This window comes from Benincasa hispida, chromosome 3 (genome assembly GCF_027475165.1).
Source record: "Benincasa hispida cultivar pf3 chromosome 3, pf3_genome.v1.1, whole genome shotgun sequence".
Classification (NCBI taxonomy): Eukaryota; Viridiplantae; Streptophyta; class Magnoliopsida; order Cucurbitales; family Cucurbitaceae; genus Benincasa; species Benincasa hispida.
Genome location: NC_143480.1, coordinates 1,256,332 through 1,277,180, shown reverse-complemented (window position 1 = coordinate 1,277,180; position 20,849 = coordinate 1,256,332). Strand labels below are relative to the sequence as shown.

Sequence of the window (20,849 nt, the reverse complement as noted above, 5' to 3'; positions counted from 1 at the left end):
AATCCAAATGGAGATTTACATTATAGCTTTTAAATGCTTGGCCTAAGGCTACGAATTTACACAGACTCCACAAAGTACAAGTGCTTTTGGTTCAGCTGAATGTATGAATATGTTTTAACACATCTTCCCTCAAGCTTGTGACCAATAATCAAATATGGATCAGAAAACGGAACGTGAAGTGAATACCAAAAGAGAGAACTATATTTGACATTTCTCTTGGAAAAAAGCTTTACACAAGATATGCTAATAATAAGCCTACATTTACCAATGCATTTAACTCATTGGGGAATGCCTACAAAAATTCAAGCACATTGACATACAGCCTCGCTCAGCACTAAAAAATGACTATACTGTTACAGGTTTTTATTACAACTATAGTTCTTGGTCACTTGCATGACGATCCGAGACAGTCCCTTCAGACGATATTTCTTCCCCATCAGGTCTTTTGCTCCGTGAGGGGTCTGACTGGGTCTTACTCGAGTCATCGCTTTCGAGGGATTTGGGTTTATCTTGATTGTAGAAATCTAATGAACTGAATGATAACCTCTGTTTTTTACCTTTTCCTGGCGAACTTTTAGAACTCAATATATCCTCTTGATCATGGGAAGTTGATAGTGGGATTGTCTTTTCAAGGATACTTGAGTTCAACTTCCCCGATATAGATGACATATGTGAACCAGGAGCAACGCAAGATGCAACTAACTGAAGAACTTCTGGCGATGGGGATAAGCCCATGGTCGTTTTCTTCTGCTGGTTTGTGTGCAGAGATGAGGATGAGGGATTCATGTTCAAGTTCAGAGAAGGTATGCTGAGGTCAGATTCCAGACCTGGAAGCCTTGAAGTTGAAGTTCCTGCCATTTCCTGTGGCTGTGAATGATGGATGGCATGTGGTGAGACCAATGAGATGGAGCAAGAAACAGCGGCATCTCCATGGGCAGGGCCACCTTCAAGCTCCTCCTGCTGGCTGCTGCTTCCTACAACATCTGCTGAAGAGTGCCTGAAAATAACGGATTTCCGCTTTCGTTTCTTCTTTAGACTCCGTCTTGGGTCTTTCGGTAAAGAGGGAGGTGGACCTGGGTTCACAAATGGGGGAATAGTGATAAACTTGTCTTCCCCATATAGCAAGCGAACTGATTGTGCAACTGCTGACACAGTTGGGGGAAGGTTAGGGTCTGGAGGCTTTGAAGTAACATTAACAGCTTCCCTTAGCCAATGAGGTAGTTTGTCCTTTGAAGAATTGCCATCTGTTAATTCATCTTTGGGATTTGCTACACTGAGCCCCTTGCTGGGATCAGGCAGCAGTCCTGAACCATTTTCCAAATTGCTAGGTGATTCATGAAATAGTTTCAAAGATCTATCCAAAAGATTAGGCAACTTCCCGTAGTTATCAAGACCAGGTTCGTCATTCTCCTTTCCCTGTGTATCAAAGCTACTAGAGCCATTTAAACCCAATGAACCTAAGTGACTAGTTCCCAAAGAATTGAACATAAAAGGGTTATCAACAGGCATGGTTGAATTAGTCCCTGATCTATCAGAAGCTCCTGCCGATGATTCTCCAGGAAAATACGTGTGATATTTGTCATGGTTCCAGGTTGGTATAGATGCAAATTGCTCATTTTGCAGACCAAGTCGATCTGATGCTTCAAATCGAGGAAGGTTAGGAACGAGATCACCAAGACCCAGTTTAATATCTGTCAGATGGGTATGAAACTTTGGTACTGTAACTAGTCTACTTCCATGCAGAGCCCGCGTCATCATCCCATCAGGGAGACTTGGAAATGGAGAAGATTTTTGTAACCTGCTTTGCTTAGCTGATTTTGGCATCTGACAAGCTGACCCATCCAAAATCTTTAGTTGCTCCTCCTCCCACCTGGATGATAAATCTTCTGAAGTTTTGTACCTTGAAAATTTCAGTCTAGGATCTTTAAGCATGGCATCCCAGTTTCCCTTTCCATGCCTACGAACACCAATCCAGAGAAAATCCAGTTCATCTTCTGACCAACCATCTCCTTTTGGTTTTCTTCTGAAGTAGTTGGCAGATCCAGATCCAGTCCTCATCATTATGTTTTCAAGCACTTTCCTATGATTTTCAGGAAACGCCGAGAATGTGGGAAGCATCCGTCCCAAACCCAAGGAGGGAGCCTCTTCCTCATCTTGTGGATTGCCCCTCATAACATCTAGGGAAGGAAGTTTTAAATTGGGCAGCAAAGGTATAGTTGGAAGACAACCATTAACAGCTTCAACTCTGCCATCCAGGGACAGATTTGATAAGAAGTCAAGTCGTCCACTTGGCAAGTTCTTAGATGGGATTGGATATCTGGGCAACATTTTCTCATCGAAGGGAAAATTGGGTGGCGTCATCTTTTCCTGTAAACCAGAGAGAAGACATTAAATAGCAGGAAAATCTGAAGTATAGTCAACAGAGAAAGCCATCCGGATGATAGAAAATTTACCTGAGCAAACAAAAGATGGCTGTGCAAGCGTTCTGCTGACGAAGCTGGCAATTCCTTGTCTGGCACAACCTCAGCACCACCAACATCAGTGCCACTTAAAGTTCCAGAGCAAGGAGATAATTTAAATGGAAAGTCAGGTCCAGCTACTGTTCGACTCTGCTTACCATTTGATCTTGACAAGTTCTTACGTGATGTTTCAAGCTGATTAGCATTAGGGGCACAAAGTCCAAGAACCGGCAACAAATTGATCGGGACTGAGTTTGCATGACTAGATCCCGCAAAATGTTGACTTGGTAGAAAATTATCAGCAGCTGAATAGCCTATTGGACCCACAGCAAGATCTAAGTTATTGCTAATTTTATGCCTTGAAATTCTTCCAAGCCTCAAGGTTGAATCGATCCGGCTCTTTGGAGCATCTGCTGACTGAATAAGTTTGTCATCCTCCAAGACAAATACTGAAGTCCTCTCTTTATTCGTTTCCAATGATCCTGCTGCTTGATCTTGATCCACTGCATTGGTGTGAGGACACTGATGAGGGAGTGACCCATGTATAGTCACTCCCTCACGAGAGAAGGATTCTTCCAATGCGTTTCTTTTAGCAAGCCGTTCTTTTTGTCTAGCTCGTAGCTTAGCACTGTTCATCAAAACTAAAGTAAATAAGGCATATATACAAAAACAAATTTGTAAATATTTTAACTTAGAGCAGACATCGCAAGTATTGAAACCCTGCACATGCAATCAAGCAATACCGATACTACTAATCCATTTGTCATTCAAGTAAATATTTTAAATTAGAGCAGACATCGCAAGTATTGAAACTCTAACTATTAATATGCCCTTACATACTGATACTACTAATTCTAGTATATCCATAACTAGAGTTCTCACAGTTTCATACTATATTTTCCCTCTAGAGAAAACTTGGTGCATTAAGTTCTTCTTCATAATATAGACTATAGAGTATCTCATAAGAACACTCAAACGGGTAGGAATTCAAATCAAGGTAAAGAAAATGACTGAGGTTTCTTGAGCAGAAAGATAGCCCAAAGAATTCAAAATTCACAGTTAATGAATGCAGCAATAACAAAGAAACCATTTGGATAACTTCACAATGACAGAAATTCTACTTTGCAATAACTTTACTGGTATATTCTATTTAGATATAATAACCATTTAATAACATTTTTATTGACTCGAGAGCTATCATGCCCCTGAGACTTCATACTTAAAAAAAATGAACTTACAATTTTTCTTTTAAAGCTCGTCCCGCTGGTGTATATTCCCTCTCTGGTTCTGGTTCCGGTTCTTTTTCTTCTTCTCCCCCACTCTGCTTTCAAAAATTAACAATGATGAATCACCATACATGCATATTATGGAGATGACAAAATAGTGTAACCGCTTCATTTAGTCTCAAGCAAAAAGATCAATATTGTCCAACTCAATACCAAGAAATCTGTCGCCTCAAAGGGCAAAAATGAACGCAGTAGAAGACCAAGAGCAAATACAAGTACCACACGACTCATTTCCGGAACAAGCTGCTAGCTATATATCCAAATTGAAGAACCGTAAATTGATCATAAAATATTGAGACGTAAGGAAACTAGTTGCAAATCAGTCAACTTCCCTAAAATGGGGGGATTCGCTCTCCTCCCCTTCTTTTATATATTTCAATTTATATAATGAAATGTCGTAATTTATTTTTTTAAAAAAAAGTAAATATCACAAGAAGATTGTTCTATGACTTAATCCCCTTGGGGGAGAGGGTTGGATAGGCTGCTAATTGGAACTATGTACTTGTCACGTCTAAGTTCTAGCTTTCACAAAAACCAATTTTGTTGTATCCATGTCATGGATATAACTTGAATTATGTCGCAAGAGGAATTAGGAAGGGTGGCCATTTTGCTAATTATCAGATTGAAAAGTCAAATAATCGTGGCTAGACTACAAAAGGTGAGTTCACAATTTTAGTAAACCATTTAGGTGAATTTTACTAGCTCTTGAGTTGGGTTTATCTAATTTTGAAAGTAGAGATTTTTTCTAGGTAATATCATTAGATTCTCAAATAACCAGGATTAAAAGCAACTAAATATATCATACAGCTCCAAGTTGAAAATCACAGGAAAAAAAAAAAAAAAAAAAGGGTGACAATGACAATTGAGAAACTTATACATAAAAAATAATAATAATAAAAAAAATTAATTTTAGCCCCGGTCTCCAGGGATAAAGGAGATCTATAGTCAGATAACAACATAATAATGGGGAAAACGGAAATTTAAAGTTTGTGAGCATGGGCAAATACACAACTTCAAAAATTGAGAATTTACTAGCAAACAAGTATATAAAAGATCAAATGACAAATGACAGAAATATGCTTATCGAAAAATGCCAGCAATAAGGTACCTACTCAAAGTTAATGAAGAATGACAAGATGTCTATAAATGGATACTAGGCACTCACTGAGTAAAGACAAGGGCTTATGAAAAATCAGGAATACGGAAGTACCTCACTCAAAGTTTCACTAGGATGGGGAGCATATGCTTCCCTATAAGAAACGGCTTTACGGAGGCGTTTCCCACGGCCAAGAGCTGCTTCCTCCTCACTCTGATACTTCTCCCATCTATATCCCAAATAAACAACATTTAACACAAGTTATGTTCTATCAGTATACTTTGTCACCATCATGATTTTTCAATCTTTGAAATCTACCTCACAAAGTTACCATATTTTCTATTATACCAACCAATATAAGTACAATTCTAGCCAACCCTACAAATAGCCTTCAAATATCACTTCACTATTCTATTTTGCATTTTCACTAAATTAAACATACAAGCAAATGAAACCCGCCCCAGCTAAATAAAACAGATCCCATAGGATCAATAGATTTCAAGATACTTGTAGTCAATTTTATTTATTTGTTTCTTTATTTTGAGACAAGTCATTCTTATTTGTATAAGCATTTCTCATATATTCTTACAGAATTATGTTATACATTTTCAAATGGTAAACACTTGGGGGACATTTGGGGCAAAGAGTTGGTTATTATAATCCTAGGTCATTGTTGTTGGGTTATAATAATTTGTGTTTGAGGTATAGATTATTTTAGTTTGAGTTATAATAGTATGTGCTTGAGGTGTAAACTATTTTAGTTTGAGAAGGAAATAATGAACGTTGTAGCAAAGAATAAAAAAAATGATGAATGTAAAATAGTAAAACGGTAGCAAATAGTAAATATTGTAGCAAATAAGGATTTTGAAATAGTATTGACTGTAGCTAATTGAGGACTGCAAAATAATATTTACTGTAACAAGGGGTGGTTATTATAGTCTTAGGATAATTCTTGCCCCAAACGCCCCCTTAAGGTTTGAGAGAATAATTATAATCTATTCAACTCAAGGTGTTGGAGAAAAGGGATTCGTGTGCCAGTGACGTATGTGGATGTAGGGTTGTCTGAGGAACGTGAGCTATTCTTTCTTATTAATGGGAGTCTCAAAGGAAAAGTGGTGGCATTGAGATGCCTTAGACAAGGAGAACCCCTTATCCCCTTTTTTGTTACTCCTTGTTGTGGACGTTCTTAGCAAAATGGTGAGTTAAAGTGTGGAAGGAAATATCCTTGAGACCTTTGAGGTGGGAGAGGACAGGGTGACCCTTTCCCATCTTTAATTCAGTGATGATACGCTTTTCTTTTATTCTAGTAAGGAAGAGTCGTTCTTGATCTCAAATCATATTCTTGCCTTCTTTGAAAAGATGTAAGAGTGTAGGTTTAGCAGGGGTAAATGTATATTGGAATACATTGTGAGAGGAGAAGATTAGGAGGTGAGCTAAGATGGTGGGGTGTGATGTGGGTAGTCTTACCTCGAACCTTGGCTAGCCTCTTGGAAGTAATCTCAAGTCTGTTGCTTTGTGGGACCCGGTGGTGGATAAAGTGCATAGTCATTTAGCTTCATGGAAAAATGGCTTCTTATCTAAAGTTGGGCGGCTTACCTTAATCAGATTAGTGCCAAGTGGTATTCCTATTTATTTCTTCACGACCCCTATAAGATTTGTAAGAGTTTGGAGAAGTCGATGTGTGATTTCCTTTGGGAAGGGGTCGAAGAAGGGAAAGGGAAGAGGTCTCATTTGGTTAGATGGGAGATTATTGAGAAGCTTGTGTCCTTAGGGGGTTAGAAATTGGGAATTTAAGGATTCGCAACAAGCTCTGTTAGACAAATGGCTTTGGCATTTCTCCTCTGATCCCTAATCCCACCAGCAAAGAATTATTGTTAGTAAATATGGTCCCCATCCTTTTGAGTGGTTGTCTAAAGGGGTTAAAGGTTCTCACTGGAACTTGTGGAAGTTTATTCAAAAAAGCTCCCTTTTTTTGTCTATTTGGTTCGTTGCATAGTGGGGGAAGAGAAAGATATGCATTTTTGGGAAGATCATTGGGTGGGGGAGAGGTCTCTTTATTCTTTGTTACCCTCAGTTGTACCATTTGGCTACGCTTAAAAATCATATGGTGGTTGATTTCCTAGTGTGGTATGGGAGCTTTTGTTCTTTTTCCTTTAAGTTCCACCAAACTCTTTCCAATAGGGAAGCGACGGAGGTGGCAACTCTTCTTTCTCCCCTTGAGGGTTTCTCTTTTAGAAATGAGAGAAGGGATGTGAGGATCTGGAGCCCAGACCTTTTAAAGGGGTTCTCTTTTAGAAATGAGAGAAGGTATGGGAGCTTTTGTTCTTTTTCCTTTAAGTTCCACCAAACGCTTTCCAATAAGGAAGCAACGGAGGTGGCAACTCTTCTTTCTCTCCTTGAGGGTTTCTCTTTTAGAAATGAGAGAAGGGATGTGAGGATCTGGAGCCCAGACCTTTTAGAGGGGTTCTCGTGTAACTCCTTTCGCTCCTTGGGCCCCTGGGCCTATCGGTTTTCTCTGTGCTTTGGATGATTAAGATCTCAAGGAAAGTGAGTTTCTTTCCTTGGAAAATTTTACATGGCCATGCTAACACAATGGATCGACTTAAGAGGAAGTTGTCTTTGCTTGTGGGTCCTTGCTATTGTGTTCTCTATCGGAAGGCAAAGTAAGACATCAACCATATCCTATGGCGTTGTGAGTTTACCAATTTCGTTTGGGATTCTTTCTTTCAGTCATTTGGCATTGTGGTTGCTCGATACAGAGATGCTTGTGCTTTAATCGAGGAGTCTCTTATCAACCTGCTCCAGGGAGAGAAAGGCCGCTTTCTATGGTGTGCTAGAATGTGCGCTATTTTGTGGATTCTTTGGGGCGAGTGCAATAATAGCAATAATAGGGTCTTCAGAGGGGTAGAGACTAGAGAGAGACCCTTGTGAGGTTTGGTCCCTTGTTTGTTTTCATGTTTCTTTGTGGGCTTGGACAAGTGTATAAAGGTAACTTGAGTAAATGAAAGTGTATAAAGGTAACTTGAGTAAATGAAAGTAAAAAGACAATAAAAGACAATAAAGGACAATAAATCTACCTGATTCGCAAAAGTCTGTCCCATTCATTTTCCTCAGCAACTGTCAACCCATTATCCTCTTTCCTTTCTGAATTTTGCGCACAAATGTCATCAGTTACACCAGTGGGTGATTCAGCTCCCCCTTGTTCTTCTGCTGGTTCATCATTCCAGTCGACAGACTAATGGGAATACAAATTGGGAATTTCTAATTAACACTTGATATAATAGTCACTAGAGAGATAGCATTTCACATGTTGAGCTCATAGACACTAATTCCTAAAATGCTACTTGGAGTTATCATTTTATTTTATTTGATAACACATAACAGACTAACGTATGAACGTGAACTCAAGATCGAAAGGCTACCAAAGAAGAAAATATTAGAATATTATTTTGGTCCTTGTACCTTGTCCAAATTTATTCCATGTACTTTAAATAAATCTTAAAACTATTCCTTATTGTTACTTTGAAGTTAACTTCTATCCTTCAAATATCAATAATAATTTATATAAAAAATAACATAAAGTGAATATATTTCCAACATTTATAGAGGGAAATGCTAGTATAAACTACTTTTTTTCAAGAAAAAGTTAACAACTAACTAAAATAGACAAAACTAGTCCAAAGTACAAGGACTAAAATCATATTTTAACAAAAAAAAAAAAAAGAGTATCAGTGTATTTTGTTCATCCTAGGAATTGCAAATAGACCAACTACAAAACAGTAGAAGATCACATAACACTCTACTACACGGTAAAAAAAAAATTATATAAAGAACATTTAGATAGCATAAGGAAATTATAACCTTCACGGAGCCAAGCATATCATTCTCAGTATCAGCTTCAGCAGTTTCAGTTGCATCAGATTGAAGATTTGAACGGTCTAGCAATCTCAAAATTGCATTTTCATCCCAAACAATCTTAATGCCACTATCTGTACATTTATCCTTGTAGACATCCCCCAGGGAACCGGTCCTCTTCTTATGCTTATGCTCTATATCTGTCACTGCCTCATCCTTGCTATTACTATTTTCAACTGCATCCTTCCCACTAGTGATGGTTGAATCACTAAATAATTCTTCTGTACCCCATTTCAAAATATCTTCCACTTCCTTTTGGGATCCTGACTTATTGACAAAAAGCTGATCAAGCATCAATTTCTTCTTAGCAAGCTGCAAAATGCGCTCTTCAACACTAGCACGAACTACAAGTCGGTATACCAAAAGTCTATTTGATTGACCAATTCGATGCGCCCGATTCATAGCTTGGATATCAGCATGTGGATTAAAATCAGAATCATAAATAATAACAGTGTCAGCAGTTGCTAAATTAATACCAAGGCCACACGAGCGTGTTGATAATAGGAAAACAAAGCGACTCTTATCTTGGTTAAAGCGTGTAATTGCAGCTTGACGATCTGCCACTGAAACAGAGCCATCAACTCTCTCATATGTCTTTGGCCCAAATTCTATGGTCAAGTAATCTTCGAGGATATCAAGAAGCTTAGTCATCTGGGAAAATAGTAAAACTCTATGACCCTCCTTATGTAAAATCTTGAGCATTGAATGCAACAACGTCAACTTAGCTGAAGCTTTTATCCGCATTTCATGAAGGAACTCTACAGAACCAGATTCGGGCTCTGTGCCTGGTATAAGATATGGGTGATTGCAGACCTTCCGTAATTGCATCACAATATTTAGCATGGACTGTTGTGCAACACCCTTCCCAATATTCCTAAGTAGCTGATAGTTTTTTGTCAGCATCGCACGATAATATTCAGCTTGTATAGATGATAGCTCAACTGGAACCATTCTTTCAGTCTTGGGAGGAATATTTTGCATGGCATCTTTTTTAAGCCTTCGGAGCATATGTGGAGAAACAAGTTTTTTCAGTTCTTCCACCTTTTCGGCAGTTGTAAGGTCATTAAACTTCTCCTCAAATGAAGATAAAGAAGGAAAAGAAGATGGCTGTAAGAAGTTAAGTAAGTTATACATCTCACCAATGTTGTTTTGCAGAGGTGTCCCAGTCAACAGAACACGATGTTGGAAAGAAAATGTATTAAGCAAGCTGAAAAGCTTACTTCCAGAATTCTTCAAACGGTGGCCCTCATCTACCACAAGAACTTCCCAGGGAACCCCACGAAGGTAAGAAGAATCAACAAGAACCATTTCATAAGTAGTCAAAAGAACGTTAAATTTAAAGGAGTCGGTTTTCTTATTCGGCTGACTGGGATTGCAAGCATGCCATTCATACTGCCGGATAGCTGCTCTTGCCTTTGCACCCCCATGGTATTCCACAACATTCAAATTTGGGGCCCATAAAGCAAATTCAGAAAGCCAGTTAGGCATTGTGGACAGTGGGACCAAAACTAAGCAAGGGAGTCTAGCTTTGAACTCAAAATATAATGATGAAATAAAAGCACAAGCTGATACTGTTTTTCCAAGTCCCATCTCATCAGCAAGGATTACATTTTTTGACTTGTACCAGCATTTCCTCAACCAGTTGAGAGCTTCAAGTTGATGAGGAAACAATGAACCCCCTTGGAGTTCCTTAGGTTGCTCAGTAAGAGTAGTTATCTCAAACTGTGAATCACCATATTTCTTAGGTAAATTTTCCTTCGAAGAATCCTTTTCAATTGTTTTCTGCTCAAAATCATTGAACAATTGGATCAATTGTGGAGATTCTTTTAAAACAGGTTCTTCTAATTTTTCCCAAGTGCATTCATCATAAGGAAGGCCACACCATTTTACAAATGCTTCATGACCACCATCTTTGCAAGAACGAAGAGCAATCACTCGCTGGGGCTGCTTCCATCTATCCTCACATATATTAATGACCGAAGTCCCATACTTTGCCTTGTAATTTTCAAGTTTTCTCTTCGCTAAAACTTTCAGATGAGATTCGGAAATCCAGCTATTATGGATATGAGACTTACCAACCCATTTCACTAGAAATTCATAATGTGTGGTCTCAGCATTCCTACATGCAGTATCAGGTACCAATGAATCTTTAATTTTATTCTCCAAGCTGTTGCTGATACCTACTTCTGTATCACCTTCTGCTATATTATTGGTTTCAAAAGAAGCAACCTTTTCGCACACTTTAAGAACATCATTCCCATTGGAACTTCTCAAGCTCACGCCAACATTCTCCTCTGATATCGTATTTTCCATTGATCTACCCTGATCTTCTAACGTTAGAGAAGATTCATCTCGATTTTCATTATTCGAGGTTGATGTACAACAATCAATATTGCCCTTACTCGACACATCCAGGGCCTTACCTTTTTTTGATTCTTTGTTCACAGATCTTCTATATACCTGTATTTTATCTACCTTCGTATCACTCTTCAAGCTTTCTTCCATATCACCACTTGGACCTACATTCTCTTGATCCTTGATGATATTTTCTGTTCCAACATCTAAAACATCATCAAATGCAGGTCTATCTCCTATTTCTCTGGCTTCTTCTGGATTTAGGAGATCATCAGGACGGTCATTAACCACTATCTCAAGTAAATATGAAGATTCCTTGCTGTTATCTTGAACACGACACCCTAACACTCGATCAACCTGAGGAGTTAACCCAGCAAAGGAAAACAAACAAATGAGAGGATGACAGGTCGTTACATAAGAAACCTAAAAGAGACAAGAAATGTCTACCACTGAAACGATAGAGTTTCACTTTGAGAAGCATTATCGCTTACCTGTAAAGTCTCACCATCCAATCCATTTTCACATGTCAATGTGCCATCTACATGACCTACTACTTTATCAAGCTCGACCAACTTATCTTTGTCTTCATCAGGAAGTTTCTGCAATAAGAAAATATGATTACTCCCTGATTACCAAGTATGTGTGTGTGTGTGTGGTGGGGGGGGGGGGGGGGGGGGGGGGGGGGGGGGGGCATATGAAGTAGCTGCAACTAGCAACTAGTGCTTTTTAAAGCTCAAGGTGTAAGAAAGCACAATAGTCTTCTGGATCTTAAGCACAAAGCGCAAAAAAAAGTATGGTGAGACACACTATATATAAAAGTACTACATTAAGAAGAGAAAGTATAGTTGAAGTGGAAATATGAGAAAATAAATCAAATCAAATTTAAAAATAAAAAAAAAAAAAAAAGAAACAAAACAAAACAGAAGAAATTCTGCATTTAGGCTTAATAAAATTGATTTTTTAGTTAATGAAGAAGGAAAACCCCTAATTATTATTTCAGACAGTTACAGAAATCAAAAAGTCCAAAAAGAATTAATATTGTTGTTTGGGTGTTATTGTTTGGTTCTCTCAATTGCTAACTACCTTACAACATAAGCTTCAGGCACACCATCTTTCCCCAACTATTTGCCCTCTTTGTTTAGCAAAGAGTGAGGATTTACCACACCTGCTATTTGATTGTTCCTTCTCTAGTAGCTGCTGGCAAAAACTACTTTCATCCTTCAATCTTCATTGGATTTTCAGCAACACAGTACAGGATAATATGCTTCAAATCTTGGAAGGACCCCGATTATCTTTCAAAGCTCAAATGCTATGGTCTAATGTCATAAAGGCATTAATTTCTGAAATATGGTTTGAACAAAATCAAAGGGTTTTTCACGACAAAGCAACAGATTGGTCAGACCATTATGGAACGATTCGACTCCTAGCTTCTACATGGTGTTCTGTCTCCAAGGCCTTCGAGGACTACTCCATCTAGGATATTTGTTTAAATTGGAATGCTTTTATTGTATCACCTTAATTATGTTTTCTGATTGAGAGACTTTTGTTATGGTTCTAGTTGTATTTCTCTTTGATGTATTTCTTATTGATGTACTTCTTTCTATTGGGATGTGATGAGGGTGTTAGAGGTGTGTCAACTTAGTTGAGATGGCCAAGTGCGCCTACTGATCCTCATTCTTTAAGTTGCAACTAGCTCTTATATATCATTATACTTTGAGTACTAGACTCTTTTCATTACATCAATGAAAGGTTATGTTGCTATTTTTTTTATTATTATTTAAAAAAAAAAAAAAAAAAAAAAAAAAAAAACCTAATTATTACTATCTTAAAAAATAATGGAAAAGCCCCAAGGCCCCAGGCCTTCACCAAAAGTGTGCACCTAAGGCACGCCTTATTTTGAGAGCCTCGCCTTGAGCCAGACCTTTGCCTTAAGCATAGGCGCACGGGCTTTTGAAGACATTGGCAACGATAAATGACAATGATTTCACCAAGGGTCATATCCAAAGTGGAGGGTATTTTTTTTTCTTCTGATACCTGTGAGTTGTGTATGTCAACTTGTGGCCTATGCGCACCTCAACTATTATCACTAGACAACCACTTGACCTAACTACATTTGGTTACCATAGAGGCTCATGAGATATTAAATCGTAAGTTGGTGGTCATCATCGTCATTACTTGAACTCATTCTCTCTTAACCCTTAATTATTTTCATAACCTTTATTGACCATTGGCCAACCCACCAAACAAAGGCAATTACATGATATAAAAACTAGAAACCATTGAGAATAATAATATATTTCTTCACATCCTAAAAAATTCTTCTATTTTGATAACTCAACTCTCTTTTTTCCAATAGGAGAAGTTTAATGTAACACCTCTAGAATGCGGTCTTTCTTATCCCCATTTTGTAAATTTTACATACCAATAAAATTATTTCTTAAAAAAAAATCCGAGCATGTATGAAGTCACAGCCTTACAGGTAACAAGGTCATCTAAATTGATATTAATACAGGAATAGTAATGTCAATAATTGTTGAGAGAGAGAGAGAGAGAGACCAAACCTTATCAGAGACAAGGGGAAAGAAGAAAATATGCAAAATATTACAAAAATCAGCTTTCTTTTTCTGGTTATTTAAAAACACCAAGTGGTTGGGACAAAGTTTCAAATTAGGCTAATTCCATTGTTCATATTGGTATTCAATTGATAATTCATTTTGTCCTTCTTTTTTCTTTTCTTTTTTTTCCTTTTTTTTGAAACAGAAACAAATTGGAGGCCTTCTCATAAACTTCTAATGACAGTCTTATACTTATGTGATCTTTTCACTGTATCAATGAAATATTTCTTGTTTAAAATAAAAACAAAAACACAAAAATCTGTAATTTTTGGAGAGATTATTTTTCTTATGACCCAATGGTAGGTAAATGTAATACAAGAGAAATTGCAACTAATAAAACAAATTAACAAACAGGGATATCAAAAAGAGATAAATGACTAATATTTTAATCTAAATACAATTGTACCATACACAAATCTACAAAATCAACTAGTTAAAATAAGTTGGACATCTTTTAAGCATACTGGCATTTAGAATACACTGTCATTTAGATATGTGAAGCAGGAGTTAGAGGCGCTTTGAATCACACTCACACACACAAAGGAACCAGTGTCACATTCATCACCACAGATGTTATTCGGCAAAGTAGGTGAATTAATAAAAGCAATTTCCAATGTTAAGTTAACAATATGTGGCCCTGCGAGTAAATCGATCAAATTAATATCCTAAATAGTGGATCTAACAGGAAAAAACATATTGACAGAGAAAACAATCAGTTCATGTCAGGGGGGAAACATGGACGTAGGTAAAAGAGAGAACAAAAAATATGTCGAACTCCAGTAAACTGATTATTCATGCATAAGATGTCCCAAGAAGCACAAATGAAACAATGAAAGTATTAAAGGTACCTCATCTTTTCCCTCCAGATCTGAATTCTTAGTCCCAACGTCTTCCTTTGAAGAGGAAGTAGGTATCTCATGGCCAACATGCTTTTGTTTCCGTACGGATCTACCATTTCCAGGACTGGAAGCATCTACTTTGCATCCAAGTTTTTTTGAAGTGCCAGTTACACACGTTGCCTTTCCAGTCTTGGGCTTCTTTTGACCAACATCACTATTGATCTTCTTTTTCCTTTTTCTAGTCTCCTTCCCTACAGCAGTAACTGCAAGAACAGGGTTTTTACTCGGGGATGCATCCTCACAAGAAATTCCAAGCTCATTCTCAAGCATATCAAGATTCTTATCGGGAACATCACCACGTGGCTCTAATTTTTCAGCTTTTGAATGAGATGAAACCTCCGTAACAACAGGAACTGACTTTTCTTCTGTTTGAGAGTCTGATCGGGATGCCTTGCATACCTTTTCATCATTAACATTGACAGGAGAAGAAACGCTCGTTACGGTATTACTATCCAATGGATGACTTGGCTTGGCATTACAAGACACGTCTATATTGGAGGTGGCTGATTTTCTTCCAAAAGCCTTCACTTTATGAGCTAAGATTGACTTTCTCTTGTTGGAGGATCTCTTCTTAGCAAGAATGGAGCTTCCAAATATCCTGGACACTTTCTCAGTGTCAGAAGACTTGATTCCATTTTTACATTTTGCACTGACAACTTTTGTTCTTGCTCGCTTAGATATGGTGTCCAAATAGCTTGTGGTATCTAATGGTAAATCATTCTTCTGATTGCAGCTTGGACAATGCCACTTACCCATGGGGATCCGCTTCAATAAATATCAGATTCATGCAAAAGTTAGGCCAGAGCATATTGCAGAACATTGAAATAAATAGGAAAGCTAGGCAAAACAGTTAATTCAAACGAATAGTCTGCAGCAGAAATATTAAATGTCTGTCGTAATAGCAAATTATAGATTGAATCAACAAACCTTAAGGGGTGGATTAAGACACTGAAGATGGTAGGTCCTTGGACAGCTGTCACAGCATAACAAGTTTCCACCAAGATCACAGACCACGCATTCAAAGAAATACTGGATCAACAAATAATAAGCATATTCAACTTGGAGAGTGAAATGCATAGCTATTGCCTAATATTAGCATTTTACCATAAAATATTAGGACAAATAAGTTAAATGGAATAAAAATATAAAATAATTCACAACGAAAAGACAATTTATTAGAGGATTATACTCCCAGTGATCATCATTTAAAGATAAACATTTATGACGCATGCGAGAACATTACCTTAAATATAAAAGACTTTCTAGCAAAAAAATAGCTATTCTAAGTAGACCCGGAAAAAAAAAAAAAAAACCCATTACTCACCCCATCATTTCCTTTCTTCTTGGATGAGAACTGTTCGCGATGTGCCTCACTCTTCACCTTCCCTTTAGCCAAAGAAATACTTCTAGGAGATTCTATTGCAAGTGACCTGTCTTCCCTTTTGCTAGGAAGATCAGTAGCAGAAGAAAGCTTTCTCCTTTTACGTTTCATGACCCAATTCCTACTAATAACTTTACCGCCCGATGATTCATCCTCCTTCATACCTTAACCCTGAGTCTTGAAAAAATACATGTACCAGATCATGAGTTGACATAAAGGTCGACCAGAACAGAGCATCTAGAAAACGCAGTTGCTTTAAGTTTGATGTTTGGCAGAGCATCTAGAAAACATAGTCTCTTACACTTCAATAATATATTCGTTTTGAAATAAAAACAAAAGCTTCCCTTGAAGAAACAAGAAACAATTTCGGGCAGGAGAATGCACCTTCCATATCAACCTACACCAAGGCCATTATTTTAACAATAGCAATATTATCCATTATAAATTACAGATGCTAACATTATATCACTTTCTTTTATGATAAAACTGAAGAACAAGTGACCAAGTAATAGTTCCTTTTTGCATTTATTTTTAAGGCACTCTTTCATTTCAATAGAAACGAACAGATCTACCTGCATCTTATTAATTCGCTAATTTACATGAATCCATACTTCCTCCAATCAGTCAAATCCAAAGATGCCCTAATTTATTATTATTATTATTTTGGATAAGAAACAATTTCATTGTGTATGAAATAATCCAAAGGGGAACCACAATCAGATCTCCAAGGGCAGCCCCCTTACTCTCCTTCAAGCTAAATTATCCCATCTCCCCACTTATTACATGTCAATACAAAATGCCCTCCACGGTGGCCAACAATTTGGAGAAGCTATATAGGAATTTTCTGAGGAAGGGGGGTTCTACACTACATGGATCCCACCTTGTTAGATGGGACAAGGTGATCAAATCTCATGCTTGGTTGATAAGAATTGTGCTCTTCTTGCTAAATGGGTTTGGCGATACTACCATGAAGACGAGGCTTTATGGAAATGGATTGTTGTTGCAAAATATAGAAAGTCTCCCCACGAGTCTTGGCCCAACACCACTTTCCCGAACTATGTCTGGGGACTGGAGAGACATTTTGGAGCACATGAATCTCATAAAAGAAAAGGTCAAAATTAAAATGGGAAATGGAGAAAACACATCCTTTTGGAGTAACATATGGAACAGAGCTTCCCCTCTCAAGGAATATTACCCCAAAAGTTTCTCTCTGTCCATACAGAAAAGATCTTCCATTTTTTATTTGTGGGATCACAAACATGGTTGGTCTCTTAATTTTGGGAGAAATTTAAAGGATGAAGAGATTGATGAGTGGCTTGACCTCACGAACAGCCTTCAGGGTGTCCATCTTTCAACTGCTAAGGATAAATGGATCTGGAGCCCGATGCCAAAGACTCTTTCTCCATAAAATCCCTTACCTAATCTTGGGTAATGATGTGGATATCTCTGATCACCCCTTCCATGCTGCAATCTAGAATGATTTTTACCAAAAAAGATCAAATTCTTCCTTTGGGAAGTTAGTCACTCTGCCATCAACACTTGTGATAGACTACAAATCCGCTTTCCTCACATGGCTCTCTCTCCCCATTGTTATCTCATCTGTAAGGCCGAATCCGACACTTCAAGTCACCTCTTCATACATTGTCACTTTGCAGATAGGTTTTGAAAGGAAATCCTCCTTTCCTTTGGATGGTACATTGCCCTCCCTAAAGACACTATAGATGCCCTCACATATACTCTCACCGGACATTCCTTTACTGAGCAAAAAAAACCATGTGGATGAATCTAATTCATGCTTCTTTATGAATAACGTGGAAGGAGAGAAACAAGCGCCTCTTCAAAGATAAGGGAAGCCCTTTTGATAGCTATTTTGATCTTATCATCTTTCATGCTATGAGTTGGTGTAAATGCACATATTTCTTTAATTCTTACACCCTGTCTTCCCTTTTGACCAATTGGAAAAATCTTATGTAACTCCATTAGCTTGGGCTTCGGCCCTTTTTCTTTTCTTTTTTTTTTTTGTAATTTCATACATCAATGAAATTTGTTTCCTATTAAAGAAAAAAAATGAAATAATCCAAAGGATGTACATAAGATCCCTATCAAAGGGAGTACAAAAGATGGGTCCAATTTGCAACAAAAAAATCTAAGTTGTCTTTGAGAGGTTGAATATCTATACACCAAAAAAAAAAAACAATAAAAATAGAAGATTCAAGGATATCTTTGAATTTCTTTGGTCTGTTTCTGGAAATGCGATCATATCTCTCTTCCCAAATCTTGGACAAAACCGTAAAATGATGGGGGTCCATAAGTTTGCCTTGTAACCGTTGATAACAAAAAGAATATGACCAAAAAAAATATCCTCATTATACTAAAAAATCAACAGCCAACCACTCTATGATTGATCCCTCTTCCTTCATCTTGCAAGAAGTTCCCCATTCCCTTCCAATCCCTTAAGCTACCATAAAAAGGTAAATCAAAGAGGTAAAAGTGTAAACAATGGAACAGATAAGAGTTAGCCAGGCACCTTTCGCTCTCATCATCGGGCCTAACATAAACCATATCCACAACTATCAACAAAAATTTCACACAGCCAGTATGACCAATGACTTTTCTCTGAAATAAAATGAGCATCCAAGCCGGCTTACACGAGGATCCTACTTAACTAACAAGAAACTCATACGATTCTATCTTAGATATATGGCTTCCGTAGGATTTAAACTCACCCCCCCTAAAGTCCCTCTACCCTTCTCACATGCCCTAATGCAACTAAGCCAATTTCTGGCAGTGTAGTCAAACCAATGATTGGGATTTGAATACAAAGGACAGTCACCAATCGCACAACTTATTGTCTAGCACCAAAACTTTTGACCATAATGATATTTATGCACCGAAAGATCCAAAACGTGTAAACCAAACTATTTAAATAGGCCATGACAAGTGAAACTTCTCCATTCTAAGCAGTCAATGGTATTATTATCTAGAAAACCATCATTACTATGAACTTAACACTAGTCAAATCATCGACAGAGCTAAACCTCTATAAACTTCAATGAAACCAAAGGTTCTACAAGAAGATTAATCGAAGAATTCTATACTTGGAATTCGGAAAGAGGCCTAAAAGATACTAGTTCAATCCAGAATTAAACATTGTGATTTAGAGTTCCCTGAGCAAAAGTATGTTGTGTCCTGGGAACAAAAATGTAAAGCAGGTGGAATTTCCATTACATGCTAAGTGCTAACATGGTTCTTGATCATGACTACGTTAGTGGTTAAGCAGTAAATTCAATGTTTGTTTACAAAACAAGAAAAAATTAAACCCAATAAACAAATTGGAGCATGGAGGACAAACCAATTACATACATTGTAATATTAACAGGTGATCAATGGTTAAATAAAAGAAATTTAAAAGTTGAGAAGAAAAACAATATGCAGATCACCAGAAGACAATCCTACTATTGCATTGCATTGATACGTGTTACAGTCAAGTAGAACAAACCACAATCCGAGAATCTCACAAGCACCCAATGCTGCAAATGTAGACTATCTACAATGACAAAAACTGAAAACTCATAAAAGTTCAGCAACCTAAGCATGCACTAAAATTAACGCACCTGACCCCCAAACCCCCATTCAGTAACCAATTATTATGCAATAGTCAAAACCCCAATTACCAAATTACCAAACCCTTCAAAAACATCAACTTGAAGCAATAATCAAAAGTTAAAGAACAAAACATTACCAGAATCAAACACTCCATCTATACAAAGTAGTAGGAAAGCACACATGGGGTAAGCTGAAATTGCAGGATTTCAGAAATAGCGAACCATATTGGGCAATACATGACAAAATTAAACGAAAACAAAAAGAGTAACCCAGAAAAATTAAGAAGCTTAGAAGACATACCTGTGGATCAAAAGGGAAAACAGAGCATGATAGTATGTGATTGAAGGCGGGAAGAGAGTAAAGGGGGAAAAGGAGGTTCGAGAGTTAGGGCTCGGAGAGTTGGGGATGAGAGAGAGATAGAGGGGGAAAGAGAGAGAGAGAAGAAGAATGAAAGAGACAGATGTGGGATACAAATGAATAAATAGAGAGAGAGAGTTTATAGAAAGAGAAGCACACAAATACGGATTCGCCGGGGTCATAGGACGGGGTTACACTCTGACATGGCAGAGGAGAGAGAGATTGACATTGTGGTTTTGTATACGTTGGTGTTGGGTTTTGGGTTGTTGCTGTTGTTGCTGTTGAACCCTCCCAGGAAATCCCAAACCACTGGATTCTCGCCACGTGTCATCTATGGAGCCTTAACGCACTTCCCTTCACCCTTCAGTTTCCCCCACTTTCCTTTTCCTTTTCCCTTTCCCTTTCCCTTTTTCCTTCCCTTCCTTCCCTTCCTTCCCTCTCCTCTCCCAGTCTCCCTCCCTTTCCTTCTCCAAAACAACACACAGCCAGAACACATGAACCTAAGAAGAAACAAACAACCTCGTTTCTTCTTCTCACAATTCACCAAACCAAGATCTTCCCTTTCTGGGTTTTTTAGGTTAACTTCATACAATATCCCTTTCATTTTCCTCTTTCTTCCCTGATCTCCAATAACATATCCTCTGCTCCTTCTTGTTTGTTCCTCCTTGATTTTAATTATATAGATGCGGCCACCAAAAAAACATTTTAATTTTATAATAAAAAGAAAATGGGATAAATGAATTGAAAGAATGGCGATGAGTGATAAGCTGTGGTTGGGGGCAAATGGGGCTTTTGCCGCCATAACCATCTGGAACTCGAAGATTCATCTTCATAAGTTAGGGAAATTTTGTATTTTTAATTAATAATGAATTATCAGGCC

General features: G+C 37.7%; 1 protein-coding gene across 7 annotated transcripts; it reads right to left on the bottom strand.

Annotated features, from left to right (window-relative positions):
- Positions 1 to 179: 179 nt before the first annotated feature.
- Positions 180 to 20,849, bottom strand: CHR4 (chromatin remodeling 4). 7 transcript variants are annotated; one of them, XM_090312242.1, is made up of 13 exons: positions 19,913 to 20,177; positions 19,749 to 19,802; positions 16,308 to 16,403; positions 15,950 to 16,177; positions 15,553 to 15,654; positions 14,575 to 15,390; positions 11,603 to 11,710; positions 8,703 to 11,468; positions 7,919 to 8,076; positions 4,956 to 5,070; positions 3,698 to 3,780; positions 2,454 to 3,087; positions 180 to 2,367 (listed from the first exon to the last, which is right to left on the bottom strand). In XM_090312242.1, exons 4-13 carry the CDS (start codon positions 16,166 to 16,168, stop codon positions 373 to 375), a joined length of 6,996 nt encoding a protein of 2,331 aa, XP_090168368.1. In that variant the 5' UTR covers positions 16,169 to 16,177; positions 16,308 to 16,403; positions 19,749 to 19,802; positions 19,913 to 20,177; the 3' UTR covers positions 180 to 372. The 7 variants fall into 7 exon arrangements, with proteins under 7 accessions (XP_090168368.1, XP_090168365.1, XP_090168369.1 ...); XM_090312239.1 differs by lacking the exon at positions 16,308 to 16,403 and having other exon boundaries at positions 15,950 to 16,183; XM_090312243.1 differs by lacking the exon at positions 16,308 to 16,403.

Bases quoted from the DNA above. Each gene is read 5' to 3' on its own strand.
- CHR4 (XM_039025525.2), bottom strand. From the start codon at position 16,168: ATGAAGGAGGATGAATCATCGGGCGGTAAAGTTATTAGTAGGAATTGG. The intron at 8,077-8,702 runs GTTATAATTTCC...TATTCCCATTAG, and splicing joins ATATGCTTGGCTCCGTGAAG to TCTGTCGACTGGAATGATGA. The intron at 3,781-4,955 runs GTACTTCCGTAT...TTTTGAAAGCAG, and splicing joins CTAGTGAAACTTTGAGTGAG to AGTGGGGGAGAAGAAGAAAA.